At 55.4% G+C, this 19,815-nt stretch overlaps 1 protein-coding gene across 16 annotated transcripts in view; it reads left to right on the top strand.

Annotated features, from left to right (window-relative positions):
* Positions 1-19,815, top strand: part of GRAMD1B (GRAM domain containing 1B) — a 246,281-nt gene that overhangs the window by 194,991 nt on the left and 31,475 nt on the right. For 11 of the 16 annotated variants that reach the window (XM_086678817.1, XM_086678807.1, XM_086678806.1 and 8 more), the window contains 5 exons: positions 4,196-4,406; positions 5,225-5,245; positions 5,642-5,695; positions 7,972-7,995; positions 10,629-10,649. In XM_086678817.1, the coding sequence (XP_086534943.1) occupies positions 4,196-4,406; positions 5,225-5,245; positions 5,642-5,695; positions 7,972-7,995; positions 10,629-10,649 (331 nt within the window). The remainder of the gene's footprint in view (positions 1-4,195; positions 4,407-5,224; positions 5,246-5,641; positions 5,696-7,971; positions 7,996-10,628; positions 10,650-19,815) is intronic. The other 5 variants (XM_086678810.1, XM_086678812.1, XM_086678811.1 and 2 more) reach the window with 3 other exon arrangements.

Raw genomic sequence — 19,815 nt, 5'->3', positions numbered from 1 at the left:
AACTGAGCCACCCAGGCGCCCCAACTTTTAGCTATTTTCATTAACAGGTGGAGGTACCTGTTTGGGAGGTGTCATGATCCTGGGGATTGTTAAAGCCATGGAGATTGTGAAAACCTTCACTAGGTTGATACGTAATTCAGCAGACATCCCCGGAGCACACACTACTTATAAGGTGTCACATGAAACCACGTGGGAGGTGCAGAGGTGGGTGCCCCCAAGAGTGTGTACCAGACAGAATATATTAAATGCTCTAGTCAGTTCATTAGTGGAGATTTTATTTTATTTTTTAAATTTTTTTAATGTTTATTTTTGAGAGAAAGAGAGAGAGAGAGAGCGAGAGAGAGCGCACATGAGCAGGGGAGGGGCAAAGAGAGAGGAAGACCCAGAAACCGAAGCAGGCTTCAGGCTCTGAGCTGTCAGCACAGAGCCCGGCGCGGGGCTTGAACTCACGAACCGTGAGATCATGACCTGAACTGAAGTTGGACGCTTAACCGACTGAGCCATCCAGGTGTCTCAGTGGTGGAGATTTTAGGAAGATTTGTGGGGAAGGTGAGGTTTGAGATGGCTCTTAAAAGCTGAATAGGACTCCAGTAGGTAGATTATAGATAAAGGCCGGGAAGAGCCCTTCACGTACAAGTAGTGGTAGGTATGGAAGCCTGGAGACAGGAGGAAGCGAGTGCGTATTAACACCAGTGGAAGATACATGGGACTAAGATACGGAAACCCTCAAAGACTGTATAAGGAGAGATAAAGTATTGGAATACAGGCAAGTGTCAACATCATTTTCGGTAGAGAACTTTGACTTCCATTCTGAGGATTTGAGACTTTAAGATGCATGCCTGTTGGTGGGGGGGGGGGGTGGCGGGCAGAAAGATAGTATCAGGCTTGTACTTAGAAAGATTGATGACAAGGGCACCTGGGTGACTCAGTTAGTTAAGTGTCCGACTTTGGCTCAGGTCATGATCTCTCTTGTTGGGCTCTGTGCTGACAGCTTGAACCTGGAGCCTGCTTCAGATTCTGTCTCTCCCTCTCTTTCTGCCCTTGCCCTGCTTACACTCTGTCCCTGTCTCTTTTTCTCAAAAATAAATAATTTAAATTAATTAATTAATTAAATTTTAAAAATAGATCGAATGACAGAGATGGGAATGAGCACGAGACAGGGAAAGGAGATGAAAGAGACCACTTAAACGACTAGTGGAACCATCTAGGCAAGAGACCCTGGGTGGGGGAGGGGAGGGAAGGAAGGATGGGTTAAGAAGCTTTCCGCAGATAGAATCGATGTGAGCCGGTGACTCACTTTTTGCGGAGTGACACAGAAGACCTGGATTTGCAGGCTGGGAGATGAGGAATGGTAATGCCGCTGACGAGGGGTGTTAGTGGGAGGAGTTTCGGGAGGAAGGATGGTGAGCTCGGTTCTCAGTCTGAACTGAGACCTCTCTTTGGAGGGGTTGTCCACTCGGCCGCAGACTGTTGAGCTGAAGGGAGCAAGTGCGATCGGAGCCAGAAACAGACAGGGGAGTGAGTCTTCTGCTGCAAGGTACAGTTGAAGTTATGCAGGAGATGGTCCGGGCCGTGGGGAAGGACCAGACTTCAGGCGGAGTCAGCAAGAGAGAAACCAGCGTTTGAGGCCAGAAGAGGAATAGAAAGAGTTGTGTGGCATCACGGAGCGGAGAAGAGCGCTTCAGGAACAACACGGATCATCAGTGGCCTTCAAAGCACAGAGACTAACATGACAAATGACAGGATAAGCTTATGGATGTGTTGAAAGTAGGAATTTAGGTATCCATTGGGTGGCACGTGTCAGTCAGGTCAGCTGATATGGGGCCACTCAGTGGTTGAGGGAATCTCATGGGCATTTTGATCACTGAGTGGGAGATTCATGTGGTTTTGGGTAGTTGGAGTGAGTTTCCTCCAGGTTAGAATTTTGTGCCCAGCCCTTGCTGAATGAAGCCCTCCTCAACAGCCTGTTACCAGTGGGGATGGAGAGTTTGGAGAAGGATAAGGAGACCTCCTTTCCATTCTCGCACCTGGACTCGCCATGTGTCAAGATGTCCCTGATTGAAGGGAAAGACAGGAGCCGAGCTGTCGTGACTGAGATGGACGTGTGCTAGGCATCGTCCACACTCTGGTATGTCTGTGAGCAAATTAGTTGAGGTTAGGGGTGGAGTTCCTGACCGTTCTTCCAGCAAAGTAATCCTAGAAGACAGTTTACTCCTTGGAGTACTTGGCTGTGGGTTGAAGTTGGCCTGAGTGAGAGGCAGCTACCCCAGAACGATGAGCACCCGAGTTTACCCTTCAGGAGCTTTCAGAGGCTTCCCCCCAGAGACCATATCCCGAGAATCTCCTCACCACCATTCCAAGACTCTGCTTTTCCAAGTGAAGAAAAGGAACATAGTTTCCCCTCTCCTCGATGTGCAGTAGTGAAAGAGTTGGGGGGGGGGGGCGGTGGTCAGAGGATAAAATGGCAGAGTGAGAACTTGAAGAAATACTTCTTTTTTTAATTTATCTTAGAGAGAATGAGAGAGGGAGAGGGGCAGAGGGAAAAAGAGAGAATCTTAAGCAGGCTCCACACTGAGCCTGCAGCCTGATGTGGGGCTTGAGCCCACAACCCTGGGATCAGGACCTGAGCCAAAATCAAGAGTCAGACGCTCAACCGACTGAGCCATCCAGGTGCTCCAAGAGCTTCTTTTTCAAAATCACAGTTATCATTAGTTTTGTAAGCAATATCTGTCTGAATTCTGTTTTAGGGGGAAGCAAAACACTGGGTCTTAACGTGTCTCCATACGTCCTCTGGTCACATTTGTCTTCCTTTTCTCTGTCTGGCCTCCTTTTTTTTCTTCTCTCCATCAGTTTCCTTCAAAAGTTAGAGCATTGCACTCACCCCCTGCTGCCCTCCTTCCCCACTTGCTGGTTTGGGCTTTGGGCTTCCTTCCTTCTCTGCTGAGGATCCCCAGGTGCAAGGTTCTGCTGAGAGGGACATGGTTTTCATTGCAAATGGGTCCGATGGGGCATCTGAGGTCACAGCTGGATCTTCATGCAAATGACAGTGTTCCCTACCCTGCGTGCCACTCACTTAGGGAAGGCTGGGATGGAGGGGCCCTCACAGCCTCAGATCTGGGCTGTCCCTGAAGCCTGACCCTGCTCTCTGACCGAAGTGGGTGAGGGGGCCCTCGGCTTCTCATCCCCCTACCCTTGTGCTTCTTTCTTTGCCTTTGCAGTTTCGTCCATGCTTCCCTTCCCATTCCCCCTGTCTCTTTCCCACTTAACCATGTCCTTTTCCATGTTTGTCCTTCCATTCTCTCAGGGCAAAGCAAACACTTGTTAGAACTTAACTTCATTTCCCCTCCCCTCGTTCTTTACGCCTATCCTGTTCCATCAAGAGCACAAGCTAAGTGTCCAATAGTAAATAATTACAGCCTGTAAGCCTTGGCGTGGGTGGATTTGGTACTGTGGGATGTATACGGTGCCTGTTGGAGACGAATTTGGGTGGAGGGGACTATGGAATGTGACAACTTCTGCTGTGTTCATCTTTCCCCTGGGCAGGGAAAGCAGAGAGTAACATGGCTTACAAGGAAATACTGTGCTGTGCTTGAGTTGCAAGTCAGAAGACCTTAAAAATAGGGATTATGGCACTTGCCGTTAGGAATGCCTTAAGAAATAATGCCTTAGTGAAATAATATGCATGTGACTGCTTTGAAAGTAGGATTATTCTTAACTATTTTTATGGGCACATATCTGCAAAACAAAATGTCGGAACTAGTTATGCAGTGTGCATAAAAGGAGCTCGTGCTATTGGATGATCTGTAATGAGCCTTTCAGCTCTTAAATTCTGTTTTCCCTAGACAGTTCTTGGCATGTAATAGGGGCTCGAACGATATTTGGATGGATGGACAGACAGATGGTCGGATGGATGGATGAATATCTAAATGTCTAACTGCCCTACTTGCCCCTTCTATGTCATTTCACATTGCTTCCATTTCACATCGGCACCACCGCCCCCTCCTGGCCAGCAGCAGTATTACGGTGCAGTGAGTTCATAGCTGGGCCCTTTTCTCCCTGTTTCTCCCCAGCCCCTGACCCTGGCTCCCTGAGCTGGCTCCTTGGGACCCGTCTTTGGCCTTCAATCACTGACTGCCTGTCTTTCCTCCTCCTCCCCCCTTTCCACCCCACTCCCTCTCTCCATCTGCCCCTGCAGCACTGCCAGTAACTCAAACCGCAGCACGCCGGCCTGCTCCCCCATCCTCCGGAAACGGTCTCGCTCGCCAACCCCGCAGAGCCCGGACGGAGACACCATGGTGGAGAAGGGCTCAGACCACTCCTCGGACAAGTCCCCGTCCACGCCGGAGCAGGGCGTCCAGCGCAGCTGCTCCTCGCAGTCCGGCCGGAGTGGCGGCAAAAATTCCAAGGTGAGTCGGGCGCTGCCGGGACTCTGTACTTGCTCGTCAGCTGGCTGCGGGGAAGCCAGTGTTGGGGGTCAGCGAGGTAGACAACCCCTTCCTCGAGGGCCCTTGTGTCAGTGAGGCGAGGGTAGGACAGGCAGGGGAGACCCTAGTTTATCTTCTCAGCGGAGCACTCAGAGTGCCCCAAGCACTAGTTAAATGGTTCCGCGGTGACTGTTGTCTCCCTTTGGGGTAGGGAGCCTCACGTGCCTTGAGATTTGGAGAAAGGGTGCTCTGGGGACCAGGAGGGGGTCATCCGTTTAGTCCTGCTTCCCTTTTTCAAATTCGGGGTAGAGGGGAGCATTATCTGGGAGGAGCGCAGTGCCGGGAAGAGAGAGTCCTCAGGGAAGAGAGGGGTTTTTAACCTCCGCCCTGGCTATCACTCTGCCTCACCTTTGGTAATAACCCACTTGGTACTCATTTGGCCAGGAGGACGGTGACAGGGCCTCTCCATCCCCTGCAAGTGTCAGTGCCACCTGCCGAGGGCCTGGGCCTTTGCCTAAGGAAAGGCATAAAATGAGCCCCAGGGGGGCCCGGACTACTTATGGGTCCCCAGAGATTTTCTTGTCCCCTCCTCAGTCCTTTGGGAAGCAGGAGGTGGTCTTTGCCTAGATGCTCCTTCAGAAAGCTTCTCTTTACTGCTGGACTCCTAGGCCCCGGGGAGGGGAAGGGGCCCCTGGGAGGCACGGGAGCTGGCTTCCCACCTGATTTGTCTTTTGATTTTCTTGTTCTTCCTCTTCTTCCCCACCATTTCCCAAATACCTCCTTTGCATGCATGGTCTTAGTCTCACAAGCGCCTCTCAAAAGTAAGCCATCTTTTGTCTCTGTCTTTGGTCTCCCCTCCGGTGTTGAATTGTCTGTAGCGCTCCGCACCCCTCCCTCTGCCCCCGCCCACTCTGGCCCATGTCTTGCTTGGTCCCTTTCCCAGAAGGGCCGGCCCCACTGCCCCCTGGCAGGCTGGCTTGAAGTTACAGAGGGACCATTCCTATTGCACCCAAAGTCGGAGAACAGACCCGTCCCCCATCCTCCCCTGTCTCTGCCTGCTCCCCAAATACCGCCTTGGGTTGGGAATCTGTTCCCTCCTTACATGGAGCCATCTAGAAGCAGAGTCCTGCCGGGGCTTAGTTTCATTGCTCTGGGGGAAGGGAAGCCCCATCCAGCTGGGCTTTGGGTCCTGATATACCCGCTTACACCTGCTTTAGTGGGTGAGACCAGAGTCCCCGGACGAGATGATTGAGGGTCACAGATTCCCATGGGTGAGTTCCCCGGTGTGGGAAAGTGACCTCAGGAGCTCTACCTGGCACCTTCTTCCCTCTGCCTGCCCACTGACAGCTGCTCAGCCTGGGCATCCCTCACGGCTTCCACCCACTGCCCAGCCCGGGGGCTTGTGGTATTCTTGGGATCCTGAAGTGTGATCAGATCGGAGCTATTCTTCCAGAAGGGCGTGGTACCAGGATCTGGAGGTCGATGGACATCGATAGTAGCCCCTGCCAGGCCCTGTAGAAATGCGACGAGGTCAGGGGGCAGTTCCAGAGTCTGCCCTGGCCCCCAGGATCTCAGAGGTCCGAAGAGAACTTGGAGGGAGTCCAGCGTGAGCAGTAGGTATTTTAGAACGGCAGGGCTCAGGAAATAACCCCCACAGGGGAAAAGGAGGTGGGATGTCGCCTGGAGAAGAAAAAGAGAGGGATGACTTAATAATAGTCTTGAGCCTCTGTAAGTGTCTTGGGGAGGAGGAGGGCGAACAGCTGTTCTCATTCCTGAGGGAAGAGCAAGAGACTACGGGGCTGAGCCCAGAGTCTGTGACCCTTCAGGCTCAAAGCACATCTTGGCTCTGAAGGCTTCACATGGTGGTTGCTCGCTGTGGGCAGGGAAGGAGGAGCTCTACCTGTGGGGAGTGAGGAGTGCTCCGTGGGGTCAGCACCCGCTCCCAGCCCCTCACAGCTCTGGCTGGCGAGAGGACACGTGTCGCTAGAGCCAGGCATCGGGTTATGCTGTCTCTCTGGCTGTGTCTGAGCCGAAGCTGCGGGCTTCGTCTCCTCTCACCCCTATGCCAGCAGGGCGCTCGGTGAGCACGTTACTGATGGCTGTCAGCCACCACCCACAGAGGAGCCTCTTTTAGTCGGGTGCTGGGTTGAGGCGAGTAGTCCGTAAGGAGGATTTTTAAAAAATCTCCTAAATGGTAGGTCTTCCTCGGGAAACGAGTAACGGGCCCGTGCCTGCCCCCCGGCAGCCTACAGGCTAGGAAGGGAAATAAGAAACCTTAAGAAACGTGCCTAGATTGTCCGGAAGCCAGACCCGACTCGTAGAGGCTCGTGTGTAGTTGCGGATGTTACACGTCAGAGGCTGGAGGACTCATAAATGAGTGGGGTGACGGGCGTGTTTCATGGAACTGGTCTGCTGAGCCAGGCTGGGACTCTGAGAGTCAGAATGAGGCGTTGTGAAGGGACCAAGAGCTGAATTCAAAGTTAGCCTTGGTCCCCCTCTCATGAGCTGAAGAGGGAGGTGCTGGGAAAGGGGGGGGGGGTGGTGTCTAGGTTTTCTTTCCCTTTGATGGGCTTCGGTGAGGCAGACACATAGTCCTCGAGTCCCTGGTTTGGGTGGATGCCTCCCCTCGGCCCCATTCTCCCACCAGTCACAGCTGTCACCACTGCCACCACCATCCTCCAAACGCCATTAGAACAGAACTGACTTGTGGGTGACGGGGGTGCCTTGCCAGCTCAGCGGGAAATGGTGGCAGCTGAGGTCGGTCTGGGAAACCAGTGTGTGTGAGGGACACACAGACTTCAGGAATTAGGTGCTACACAGGTCAGGGGCCTGGAGCGGAAAGCGAGGGAGAGCTGCAGAGGTGAGGTGAGGAGAGGTGGAGAGCGTGCTCCTGTGGTTAGGATACCCCCTCCCCCGGTTGGAACGTGGTCTCAGGTTGACCAGACGTATCCGTGGCAAAGGGCTCTGGTCGCCAGAGCTATTGTTGCTATTATGGCCACCAGGCCACCTCACCCCGTCTCCCATCCACCTCCTAGAGGAGATGACCTCGTATATTTTCCAGGCCGCCTGGAAAGTACTTCCACTTCTCCCTGAAGCCAGGCATGGGCGGTGTCTGCCTTGCCTTCTCAGGGCCTCCATTTCCTCGTATTAATATGGAGGGGTCAGACCAAGTGATCCGTAAGGCCCCTCTCCTGTGAGTGTGTAACTGTACTGCTGAGGCTGACCCTTCTGGGTGCAGCCCCGCCCAGAGCAGCGAGCTAGAAGATGTCAAGGCGTCCTTTCCTTCCTCTTCCCCAGACCCCTGGAGTTTGTGCTGCCACCCAGCTTCTGCTCTGTAGTACCGGCTTGCGGCCACTAAGGGGAGCCAGCGGCCGTTCCCCCGCTCCCGCCAGCTCCTGCTCTAGGACAGCCGCTGCGATGACCCCAGTAGGGGAGTCCTCCTGCGTTGGGTGTGCTCTGTCACCCGGCCCGTGGCTTCGCTGCAGCTTTTCCCCTTGACCTTTCTCCTTGTTTTCCAACCCTAATTTTTGTGGTTTTTTCTTTCCAGTATGACAGACTTAACCTGATCAAAGTAAGAAGTCTCTTTTATTTTGCACCTCCTATAAGCAGAGCTCCTCTCTTCCTCTCCTCTGGCCCCCCAGCCCCCACCTTCCCGACCCCAGGAGCCTTTGCACTGGGGAGATGTCTCTAGGGAAGGTGGGTCTGTTTCCAGAGGCCTCGTATTCCTTTAGTGCTTGTTCTTTAGACCCCTTCTAGGAGGCAGTGGAACCGTCCTCTGCTCAGTTCCCTGTCCTGGGCAGCTCTGAGTACTTTTCCTGACTCCCCCCCTCCCCTTTTAGCTGAATCCATTCATAACCTGTCAGAGAAGCCTTGACCCCCATCCCCTAGTTCTGTTTTTTCCATGCCTCTGGCCCTCTCTGCGAAGGAGGGGCATTTTAGAGAAGCGGCAATAGCAGACACCCTAACTTGTGTCCCTGGACGCCTCTGCTCTCGCTCCCTCCTCCCTTCCCAGGTCCGCGGCCCCTCTGGTTTCCCTGCCCCCGTGAGCTGGGGACTCAGCCCTGGGAGAGTGAAGCCAGAGGATGAAATTTGCCTCCAGGAGGCTGGTCAGAGTTGAGGGACTCGTGCCCGCAGTGGGTATTCCTAGGAGCTACTATGGGTTTGACAGGGGGATGGGGTGGGGGGCATTTTTCTTAGCGGTGACAGATGAGAAGCTGCCTGGAGATGGCTGATGAGGGTAGAGTGTCATGCTGAAGGACAGGACAGAAGCCCTCGCTCTGGCTGGTTCATTTCACACATTTCAGTACTTGGGAACACAGATTGTTATCCCCTCCGCCCCTTTATGAACGAGCAAGTATTACACAAAAGTATCACACAGAAATGGGACACCGGTTCCCTGGGTGAGGCTCTTTGTCACTCTGAACGGATTCCAAAGGGACATCTATCTGTGTGGCAGTACAGGAATACCTAAGGCAGGAGTGGGAACAGCACGTAAGAGTAATCATGAAGGATCTTGGGTCCCCCACACCCAGCCCGATTTCATTCCTGCTGTCCCCTTTTCTCCCAGGGTCTAACACGAAGGCCAGGACAGTGGGGTGAGAAGCTAGGGGGCGGGTGACGGAGAGTTCTCTCAGCTGTGAAGCAGGTATCTGAGGGCCCGGCTTCGGTTTGGTGAAATGCCATGCCCTGTGATCTCAGAGACAGGACCCAGGAATGAAGACCTCACAAGGTACAAGTAAGGTCAGACACAGCCTCTTTGCCCCATTCACTCGCCTCCAGAAATGGGTGGCTCTCGCCAAATGTTTACAGGCTCATGTTCAGATTGAGGTCCAGGATTCCCATGGGGCAACAGCTCCCTCAACAGTGCAATAGTTGGTTTTAAATATTCAGATTTGGCCCCTTTACCTGCTAAGACCTCTGGAATAGAGGAGAAGGTAAGGCCGTGGTTCGAGTGTGTGGCTTCCAGATGGGCCATAGTGATAGCCTTTGTTGGGAAATGACTACAGAGAGCATCTAAAGAGTTCTGGTGGAACGGGGGAGCTGGTGAGGAGGGGGGTGGTGGTCACATGACCACCCTCCTCCCAGCCAGACCTGCTCCCGGTGGACATTCTGAGACAGTGGCTGCCTTTTCCTCCCCTTATGAGTCGGGGCCCCTTCAACGAGGTGGGAGGGCAAAAGTTGCCACTTGTGCCCAGGATCCACACCTGGGTGTACAGCTGTTGACCAGCAGTTTCCCTGATGCAGTGATTCTTGGCTGGAATTACACCCTTGACAAGTTTTTTACAACCTGAAATACCCCATCCCCAATCTAAAACCATTGGATCAGCACCTCGCGGTTTTGGGGCCCAGGCAGGTATGCGTGCATGTTCCTGTCCACCTGTCTAGCTTTCAGGTGGGATTAGAGACTGGAGGTAGACAAAGCACAATGTTAGCCATCCCTCTTGCTCTAAAGAACTTTCGGTTGCCATGAAAACGAGTAACCTTTGCCCAGGGCAGGAAATGAACCAGCTCCTGAAGTCTGGAGCTGGGACGGAGTCTTGATTTTGTTGGGAACCGAGTTACAGCAGCACAGAGTGGGGAGGGACAACCAGCAATCATGTGCTTCAACTCTCCTCTCAGCGCAGAACCTCCCCAGGACCCCTTTGCCACCTGGGTCATCAGCCAGCTATTGAGCAGAAGGAGGAATTCACGCCTCTGCTCGCCGAGAGCGTAGTTGGAGGAAGTTTCCAGGCAGCCCCTTTTCTTCCTTTACCCGAAGGTCCCATCTTGCCTTCTGCAGAGGGGCTGACTTGGAGCGGAAGGCTGGGTTGGTCTCTCTCTGCACTTTGCTTCTGGTCAGGGCCCATTTGGGGACTGGGTCTCGGATGCCTGCAGCGCACCCCTCACCCCCATCAGAAAAACCTCATGATGGGGCTCCGACTCCCTTCCAGCTGAGCTCTGGCTGGTGCTGCCGCTGCCTGCCGCCCCGACCTCGGTGAGGTTTCCAGCATGGACTGCTCCCTGGGCCTCCTTTCTGGAGCTGTCTTGAGAAAGGAGGACCCCTCTCGAGCAGCCACATGGGAAGCATCCGGCTGCATTTGGATTCCTCCTCCCTGCCCGCCCTCTGCTGTCTGTGTAACCTTCCCTCTGGAGCCAGGAATACCCTGGCCATTCCCACCATCTCTTCCCAGACTAATTGTACTTTCTCTTATTTTGTCCTTTCAGAAAAGCCAGAGTTGGTATAATGTAAGTATCCCTGTTTCTCTTCTCGTCTGGGCACGTGGGAAGCGGGTGGTGGATGGAGGTGGTTGGGGAACGGAGAGGTGGCGAGGAGAGGTTTGGCCGCCCCGTGGGCTTGAGCAAGCTCAGGGGCCCCTGACCAGCCCCCTCCCTGAAACACCAGATAGACTGTTTTTCCTGTGCAGGAGGACAGGACTGCTGGTGAGGGAGGATTTGATTCAGAGAGACCTGGGAAGGATGGCCCTCCCCTAGACTCCTGGACGGGGCTCTTCCAGCCCCAGTGGAGGGGCCCAGCTGGGGGAGGCATCCAGAGACCAGACAGAATTCTGGGACTCGGACAGCCCCGGGGCCTGAACTCAGGGGCAAGGTTTCCTTCCTTCAGCCAAGACATTTTGGGGGCAGTGCAGCCAGAAAACTTTCCCCCGTTAAGTAGAGAGGCTGTCCCATCTAGGAGAATTTGACTTCTGCCTCAAGGCACACCTCAGTAGTCCCGAGGGGCATCTTCCTTCTAGAAGACGCCCGCTGCTCCTGGGTCTGTGATGGAGGCGTAGCCTGATGTCGTCCACGGCGGTGGCTCAGCCAGCTGCTGCAGACCCAGAAACTGTTTTGTGGGGTAAACAGTCCCTTCCAAGACCCCAGCCCCCATCGCATAGACTGGGCTGCAGCGGTTTGAACTTTTTCCCCTGGAGAGCAGCCGGTTGGAGTCTCTCAGCTGGCCCCTGCCACCAAATTGTACTCTGCCCTCTGGAACTGCATAGTGGAGAGCCTGGCCTCAGGTCAGCTGTCTTTCCTGCTCCGAGTCTGCTGTTCCCCACACTCGAGTCTGATTGATCATGCAGGTACCACCTTCCCCAGCATCGGGCTGGGCCTCAGCAGGCTTCAGGGGGCGGGCAACAAGTGTGGGAGAAGGTGGCTGTGAGTGACAGAACTTGTGGACACGGGGGTGGGGTGGGAGTGGGGAGGCTTGGGTTTCACGTAGGGACTTGGGTCAGGATCGCTTGTTGTGTACGTGCGGGCTGTGTTCCCACAGGGCTCAGTGGCTCCCCCAGGTCAGGTACCTCTTGCTGCTCCGTGGGGAGCTGTGCCCCTCTAGCCTGGCACAGACAAGGCAGAGGTTGGGGGGCCTCGCTGACTGAGGCGGCCTGTGTCAGGGAAAAGCCAGCCCGTCCCCTCTCATTCCCAAGCCCTTCCCTGTGGACCCACCCCGGCGCTGCTTAGAGCTCACCTCCTGGAAGAGAGAGACGCCGCTTCTGTGAGGGAGGAGGGTGGGGGCCGCTTTCCTGCGAGCTGTGCAGGGGCTCCAGCGCCCCTTGCCTGACGAAACCTCCGCCCCAAAAAGTCGCATCCCCGAAAGGAACGGGAAGCAGGTGGCTGCAGACGTGCCAGACCATCGAAACTTCCAAATCTGGACATGCAAGTCCCCGTCTTGGTTGCCGGCCCCCACCCTCGCCTCTTCTCTCTCTGTCCCTCTCGCTCTCATTCTCTTTCAGTCAGGCTTCTCTGTTCCACCTCACTTTTCCTCGCCTTGGCTCTTCCATCTGGCTCCTCCTCGCTCTCCCCTCGGACTCCCATTCTCTGGCCGGCTCTCCCTTCCTGTCTGCCACCGGCAGGTTCCCCACACTCTCCCCTCGGCGCCTCCCCCGGCCCCGCACGTCACTGCTGGTGGCTGAGGGAAGGACGGAAGGGGACGCTGCCTCTCGCAGGCCGGCTGGAAAGGCCAGCCACCATGTGAGGCCCAGAACTCAGGCGTTCTGGCAACAGATAAGTGGGAGATGGTAGAGGAGCCGGGCCGCCAGAGCCCTGCTTCCTGACCGATGCCCTGCGGCTGGAGACCCTCGCTGACCGCACGTCTCCCTCTGAAACGGGCCTCCACTCCATCTCGTCTCCCGGGCCTTCCTGGGACTCACAGACGGCCCGTGTCTCCTCCGGCCTCCACCCCTCACCCCGCATGAATCCCAGAAACATTATCTATCGACTCTCCCCTTGGCACGAGTCATTAGCTCACAGAGGCCAAGTGCACAGGGGGACTCTTTGCGGAGCAGCATTTAGCGTTCCTCCCGATGACCGCTCTCCTGGGCGCGTGCTTCCACTCTGGGGCTTCTTCCAGACCCCACGAGGCCCCTCCACAAATGTTTTCCTATGGCTCGCCTTTCCTCTCCCCCCTGATCCAGCATTGCCAGGCAGATGCGGTTCCTTGTCTGCCTTCCTCCCCGGCTTCCTCTGTGGAGGTCTGACACGGGGCAGGGACAGGCCACAGAATGGGATGATGTGTCAGAAGGACAGAGAAGGGCTAGGTGGACGCTGGGAGGACGAGGCAGAGCCGAGCAAAGGCTTGGACGCGGAGAGGTGACGAGGGACCTCCAGCCGGCCCGAGCCAGAGGTGTGGGGAGCTCTATCTAGGTGACCTTTCCACTTTGCCTCCGTGTGTTTTTACATCAGGAGGGAGATCAGCGGCTAGCATAGTGGGTAGAGCCCTGGAAAGGCTGGCTTCAGATAACCTGGGGTGAAAACCCTGATTTCCTTCTGAGGCCGAGGCTGGTGCCTGGCCCACTTCTGGGTGTCTGTGGGGGAAGCCGGATGCTGCCTGTTCCACACAGCAGGTGTCATCCCCTGCCCCCCCTCCCCCCACCCCGTCTCTGCCCGCTCCGATGGTACCAGTGTGCTCATTATCTGTAGCACGGACTTGAGCGTGACCGTTCCCCGAGTCACCGTTGCCCTGCCTCCATCAGGAAGAAGGCACCACCTGGGTGTTTCCCCAGAGCCACCTGGATCGATGCACACGGGTGTGCGGTGCCCTCATACCCCCAGTGCCTGCGTCCTTGGGTGGCCGGACACCCCCCTGCTGTGCGCCACGCATGTGCCTGTGCTCTCCATCAGGAAACTTCAGTTCAAACCGCTCCCCTCCTCTGCACTGCCCCCTGATAGTCCATTCATGGTTTTCCAGAAGACACCTACTGTGTTGCCCCATCCCCCCTGCTTATCTCTACTGACAACCCTCTTTGTAATCTGTCCCCTGACACTCGTGGTGGTGGCTGATGTGCCATCATTGACGGGATGGGCAAAGGCTCTGTAATCCCAGCTCTGGGGACAGTCACAAGTGTCCTGGTCAGATTCAGGAGTGGGGGGGGGGGGCGGTCATCGCAGAGCTGCTGACCACCGAGAGAACATCTCAGGTTGTCGGAGTAGCTTGGGTGTGCAGCTCCCCGCCCACTCCCAGCTCCCTCCCTTCCGCATTTTACTGTCTAGCCAGGGAAGACCTGTCAGCATGATGGCAGACCAACCGGGCCTAAAGAGTGGGCCCATGGCAAGAGGTGGCTAGGCCCTGAGACACGTGGAAAGGCTGAGGTGTGAGGGCTTCTGGTCTCTAGCCAGGGATATGACATGAAGGTCAAGAGTGGGATATGAAGGCAGTGCAATCCACAACTGCCCTAAGGCCCTCCCAGGCCTGTTTATATCTACGCTTCTTCCCCTCAACCCTTCCCCCTCTACTTACTTGACCATACCAGCTTTGTTCACCAAGGCCCCCAGCCTGGGAGGCACAGCCCCTGGCAGACCTGAACCAGAGGGATGAGCAGAAACAGGGCTTTAGTTTCTGGAGGGAGCCAAGGGCAGAGTTGGGGGTGGAAGGGGTGTGGTCTGCCCCCCAAAAGATGGCACCTGCTGGGTACAGTCGGCTCGCATCTTGGAGGAAGCAGTCACAGCTCTCCTGTCTGGTGCCTCGCGTGGGCACAGGTACCGTCCTCTTCTGCGTCACCCCTTTCGTGGGGGTCAGTCGTCATGACAACCCAGGGAAGGAGCTTGTCTGAGGTCAGAGGTCAGGAGCCTAGACCCTGGTGGCTGGGAGAGACTCAGTGCCCAAGTTGCCCCATGCCCCTGGTCGGGGATGCTGGCTTTTTGGTGGCGAGGAAAGCGATTGCGCCGATCCTACAGAATGACTGACCAAGGAGGCCTGGCAGGCACGAGATTGAGAGCAAGAGAACAAAGCTCTGTGGGCATGAAACCGGGGACGTTAGGGGGACAGTGTAGAAAATGGAGGGTCTGAGAGACGACCTGCTGACAGCCTCGGCAGCCTGTTCTTTCCAGGTGGGGCCACCTGTCCTTCCTTCAGCTCTGCCCGTCTGTCCGTACCTGTTTACCCGTGGTCTCCAAGAGTCTTCCTGACCTCTGCCCCCGACCCCCACCCTTCACCTTCTCTAGAATGGTCCCGTCTCTCCTGATGAGAACGCCTCCCAGTCCTACCCCCTCCTTGACTTTCTGCACGATGCTGTCCTGCCCCCATCTCTCTCCTCTCTGTTCGTTGCCTCCCCCTGTCTCCTACATCTGGTTTCTCCCTACCTGCACTTGGCTGAAGGGCCGGGATTTCCTTTGAGGGTCTTAATTGAATTCTTCCCAGGTGAGGCCAGGACTCCTCCAAAATCCATCTGTTTTTTTTCCTGGGCTCCTCCACCCCTTCCCTCCCCGTGTCATACCCAGGGAGGGGGTACCACTTGGTCCCAGCTCCCAGTGTTTGCCATAGAGTTAATGTTTAGCTCGGGGTCATTTCCCTCGTCTCAGGCCCAAGCTGCCTGACGTCCTGCCTTGCCCAGCCCAGCCCATTGTCGGGGGTGTAGGAGACAAAGGCTGAGCGCTGAGACTTGTCTCCTAAGAGTTATCTCTCTGGGTGTATCCTGCCTATGCCTCACCCGACCGACGAGGTCATCCCTTTGTTTGGCCTGCAGCCATAAACAAACGTTTCTGGGCAATTACTGTAAGGATGCAGCTTTCGTGGGTGTAGGTACTGCCTAGATCTTGGGGTCTGGTATGACCCAGGAGAGAGGCATTCTGGTCACCCAGCAAAATGGAACTACTTGGTTCTCCTGCTACACCGCAGAGGGTAGGGCTGACACACACAGGCCAGAGAGAAGCTCGGGTGTATGGTTTGAAGAGCATAGACAGGGACTGGGCACCAGGAAGCCATGCACGTATTACTGGGTCTGTGTGGCTGTGCACACAGAAGATGCGACGTAAACAGGAACAGTTCTAGAAGTGTATGAGGAATGCGATCGTTTGGTAAACAGATTTGGAGCAGCAGACATCTGGAACGCGTCATGCTCAGTGCTGTAGAAGATAGAGGGCTGTTTGAGGTTTAGACCCCTCCTGGGGAGGACAGCGCTTTGATGAAGCTACCTGCCTACGCTTGTGACAGGTGGAGGCCGTGGGGCTGTGTCCGGTGTGCAGATGCTAAAGACAGGGAGATAGGAGTTTGGGAAAGGAGTCAAGCTCTGCTTTCTCTAAAACCTTTTAACCGGGAAACCCTGGGCTCCTCAGAGTCAGAATCTTCGGTTTGGGAGTCAAGCATCTCCATCTTTAATGCATTCCTGTAGTCCTTCTAAAGCATGCTTATATTTGAGTGCCGCTGGCTCTAACCTCGGACACTCCTAGGCCAGAGGGCCCCCCCTTCATCATGTGCAGACTTGGGACCCCTGAGGCAGACACAGTGGGCATAGCTGTGGGGCATGGGGGAGGTACCCCATTTGTTTCAGAGGTCTGACTTTTCCTGGGGTCCCAAGTCAAGTCTTCCCAGTCCCAGGGCTATCTCTTCGCTGCCCCCGCTTCTGCCTGGACCCCTTCCTGGCCCCATTGGCTTCAGCTCCCAAGATCCCAAGGATCTTGATAATCCTTGAGCCAAAGTTCTTTGACTATTTTAAATTAAAATAGGTGAGCCATGTCTCCTTTTGACCCCGGGGTCAGATTCTCTGCTCTTCGCATTGCTACTTGGCCCTCAAGGTCTGAGGAGCTGCCTGGGAATCCTTTTGGCCTTCGGTCTCCCTCCTGCCAGTGCTGGAGGCAGGGCAGGGTCCCCGGAGCTGGTGACGTCAGCTTCTCCAGGCCATCTGCCCGACTTCTCCCTCCCGGCATATCTACAGTGCGAAGAGTCCAGCTTCCCTACCTCCTGCTGCCCCTGCGCACAGGGTAGTTGGTGGGCCGGTGGGTCAGTGAGGGGAGAGTGCGCTCCCAAAGTCCCTGGCTGTTAGAGTCTCCAATTTCAGATTTCACCACAGCAGCAGTGCTCCTGGCACCTCCCCTCCCCCCTCCCCCACCAGGAGCCCCGGCCAGCTACTTTCCATTGCAGGAAACATCTGCTGGGGAGGCCAGGCTAGGCCGGGGGGTTACTGGAGGACGTTGGCCAGTACCGTCACCCAGATCCTGTAACTTGAAGCATGTGGAGGGCTCTGGCCCTGCCCGCCCACCCACCCTGCCTCCCTCCTGCCACGGGCGGGCGACTCTAACAAAGAAGTTGTTTGCTGGGCAGCTAAGCAGAGCACGGTCTGGGAGGAAAGGGGTGTGTGTAGGGGTGGGGGTGAGAGCAGGCCTTGTTGCCACAGCCAGTGGTGGCCGCTCTGCCTGGGAGAGGGCCGTGAGTCATAGGGACCGGCGCCCGCCCAGGGAAGAGATTGCACGGTGAACAGCCCGCCTTATGGGACAGGCCAGACAGAGCTGGGAAGCTGGGAGTTCATTCTCTCCTGGGAGTTTCTGACCAACTATGAGCTGTGTGTGAGTAACCGGCGGGGTGCACCTGTGCACCTGGCTGTGGGGTCATCCTCTTCCTGTGCAGTCTGTCTGTCCTCCAGGAGCCTGCTTGTTCAGAGCCCTCAGCTGGCCCTGTGCACCTGCCGTGTGTCTGCGTCGTCTGGCCCCTGCCTGCCTCTTGAAGTGGCTGTCCACATTGACTAGAGGAGAGGCTTCCCCACATCCCTTCTGGGTCACCCTCAGCCCAACAACCGGCCACACTGTGGGAGCCAAAGTGGGACAAAGCAAAACCTGGCCATGGGAGACTGGCTGGCCAGCCTGTCCCAGGCACCATGCGGACTACACCCTCCCACTCGTGAGGTTCCGTGCTGAGAGCAGAGCTCTAGGAGGGAAAAGGAGGCCGGGCAGGGTCACGAAGGCTCTCTGCCAAGCCACCAGAGGTTGCCCATCTGTGTCCAGCCCAGACAAGACGGACTGTTTTCATCCTGAGGGAATCAGAGCTCAAGGAGCGGGGCTCCACTGGGAGGCGGAGCCGTGGGGAGCAATGGAATCTCTGACGGAGTCTGGGGTCCTCTGGAGCCTCCTGCTGGAGCAGGACAGCCAGCCTTTGCAGTGGTACCTGAAGAAGTTTCCAGATACGCCTGCTGGTGCAGAGCTCTGCTTTGGGCACGGATCTGAGGAAATCCCAGCCGTGAGTGTGCCTCCCAACCCCTCCGGGCCTGAGTGACATTCCGCTGGGCCTTTGTAATTCGTCACTTGGCCCCAGATCACCCAAGGGCCCTAGATCTTGATAATCCTTGAGCCAAAGTTCTTTGACGATTTTAAATTAAAATAGGTGAGCCATGGCTCACTTTTGGAGAAGATTGCTTTAAGAGCGGGCTGGGGGGGTGGCGGGGAGCAGAGGGTCAGGTCTCTTGTGTCACAAGGATCTATGGTGGCAGGTCGTCCTACCGTGTATTTACTTAGAGTCTAGGAGGCAAAGGCGGCCGCCATCCACACCGGCTGGCAGCCAGCCGGGAAGAAATCGGAGCATTTGTATGCAAGACCAAGTTGAGGAGTCCCTACACCCAAGCCACTTGTTGTAGAACTGGCCGAGGTCAGAGGTCAAGGCGGGATTTGCCCTCCCCCTCCCTACAGCTGCAGCTTTGTTCTGAGGAGAGGGGAGGAGTGGCTCCCTCCCTTTGCCAGAGGTTTGGTGTGGAGATTATGGCCAGACACCGTGCACTGTGCACCTCTGTAAAATGCCCGAGTTCCCAGTGGATGTGAGGGAAATCCGGGTGAGGGAGCACTATGGAAAGCCCATTAGGAATAGGAACACTTCTGGGCTTCAGGTAACTGGATGCCTGATGCCCGCTTTCACCTGCAGGGGGCTCGGGGCCATCCGGTAGGCTGGTCCTCAGGCTGATAACTGGAGTGTGGTAATGAAGACCCGCTTGATCGTTGCATTCATTTAAAAACAATTAATCGTGGTAAGGAACATAAAATGTTCCATCTTAAGTATTTCTCAGTTCAGTAGCATTAAGTGCATTCAACACTGTGCTGCCACAAATTTCCAGAACTTCTTCCCCTTGAAAAACTGAAACTTTACTACCACACCCCTGGACAAAAAGACCCACTCGTGGGCCTGAAAGGCTAGCGGGGGCCCCAAAGCAGGTGAACATTTCATCCGCAAGAGCGCGTGCTCTGCTGGGGCATCCTGTCGTTTCCTTCTTGGCACCGAGATCCTGAGACAACATGGAGCCGTGACTCCGGCCAGGGGCTCTGGTTCAGACCACCTTGGTTCGTGCTCTCCTCTCCCGCTTGGTAACCACGTACTTTGGACAAGTTGCTTAACCTCTCTGTGCCTCAACTTCCTAGTGTGTAAAATGGGATAATGAAAACAATCTGTGGCCCAATGAAATGATGTATATGAAGGGCTAATAATGACAATGCTTGGTACATGGTAATAACTCATTTTGTATTAGCCTAACTATAGCTCTAGAAGGGGCGCCTGGGTGGCTCAGTCGGTGAAGCATCTGACTCAGTTTTTGGTTCAAGCCCTGCGCCCGGCCCCCCGCACTGACAGCTGGAGCCTGATGGGGATTCTCTCTTTCTCTCTCTCTCTCTCTCTCTCTCTCTCTCTGCCCCTCCCACACTCATGCAGGAGCTTGTGCGTTCTCTCTCTCAAAGTAGATGAATACACTGAAAAAAAAAAAAAAAGGTCAGACATAATTAGGAACTTACTGATGATCAGGTGGTCAAGCAGGGGTTTTCATTGTGCAGGCTCTGTTCTGCAAGGCCAGGCAGCCAGTTAGATTGGATATCTCAGTATTGGTTTGGAGCTATCATATAGGCCAGAGGAGTGTTATATTGGGAGGTCTTTGCTAGCCACGGGAGAGGTTGGCTTCTAGACACTCCCTCCCAATGGCCCTGATACTTGGTTCAAACACACGGCAGGTGTTTTTTGCAGTTTGGGCTTCTGCAGCATAGCATTGCCTGGGGGGAGGGAGGTAGCACAGCATCCACTGGAAATCTCTTCCAGAAATCCTCCCCAAACTGAAGTCCTGTCATTACGTCTCCTTCAACTTCCTGTGATATTCCTCTTCCCTCTGGCACAAAAGCCATTGAGCCACTTAGCTCAGGTAGTCAACTGCAGGCTCTGAATGTGGTCGGGCCACAGCCT

This window comes from Puma concolor, chromosome D1, assembly GCF_028749965.1.
Source record: "Puma concolor isolate L17-30 chromosome D1, mPumCon1.1.hap2, whole genome shotgun sequence".
NCBI lineage: Eukaryota > Metazoa > Chordata > Mammalia > Carnivora > Felidae > Puma > Puma concolor.
Note: the sequence above shows the minus strand (reverse complement) of the source record. Positions and strands in the feature narration are given on the sequence as shown.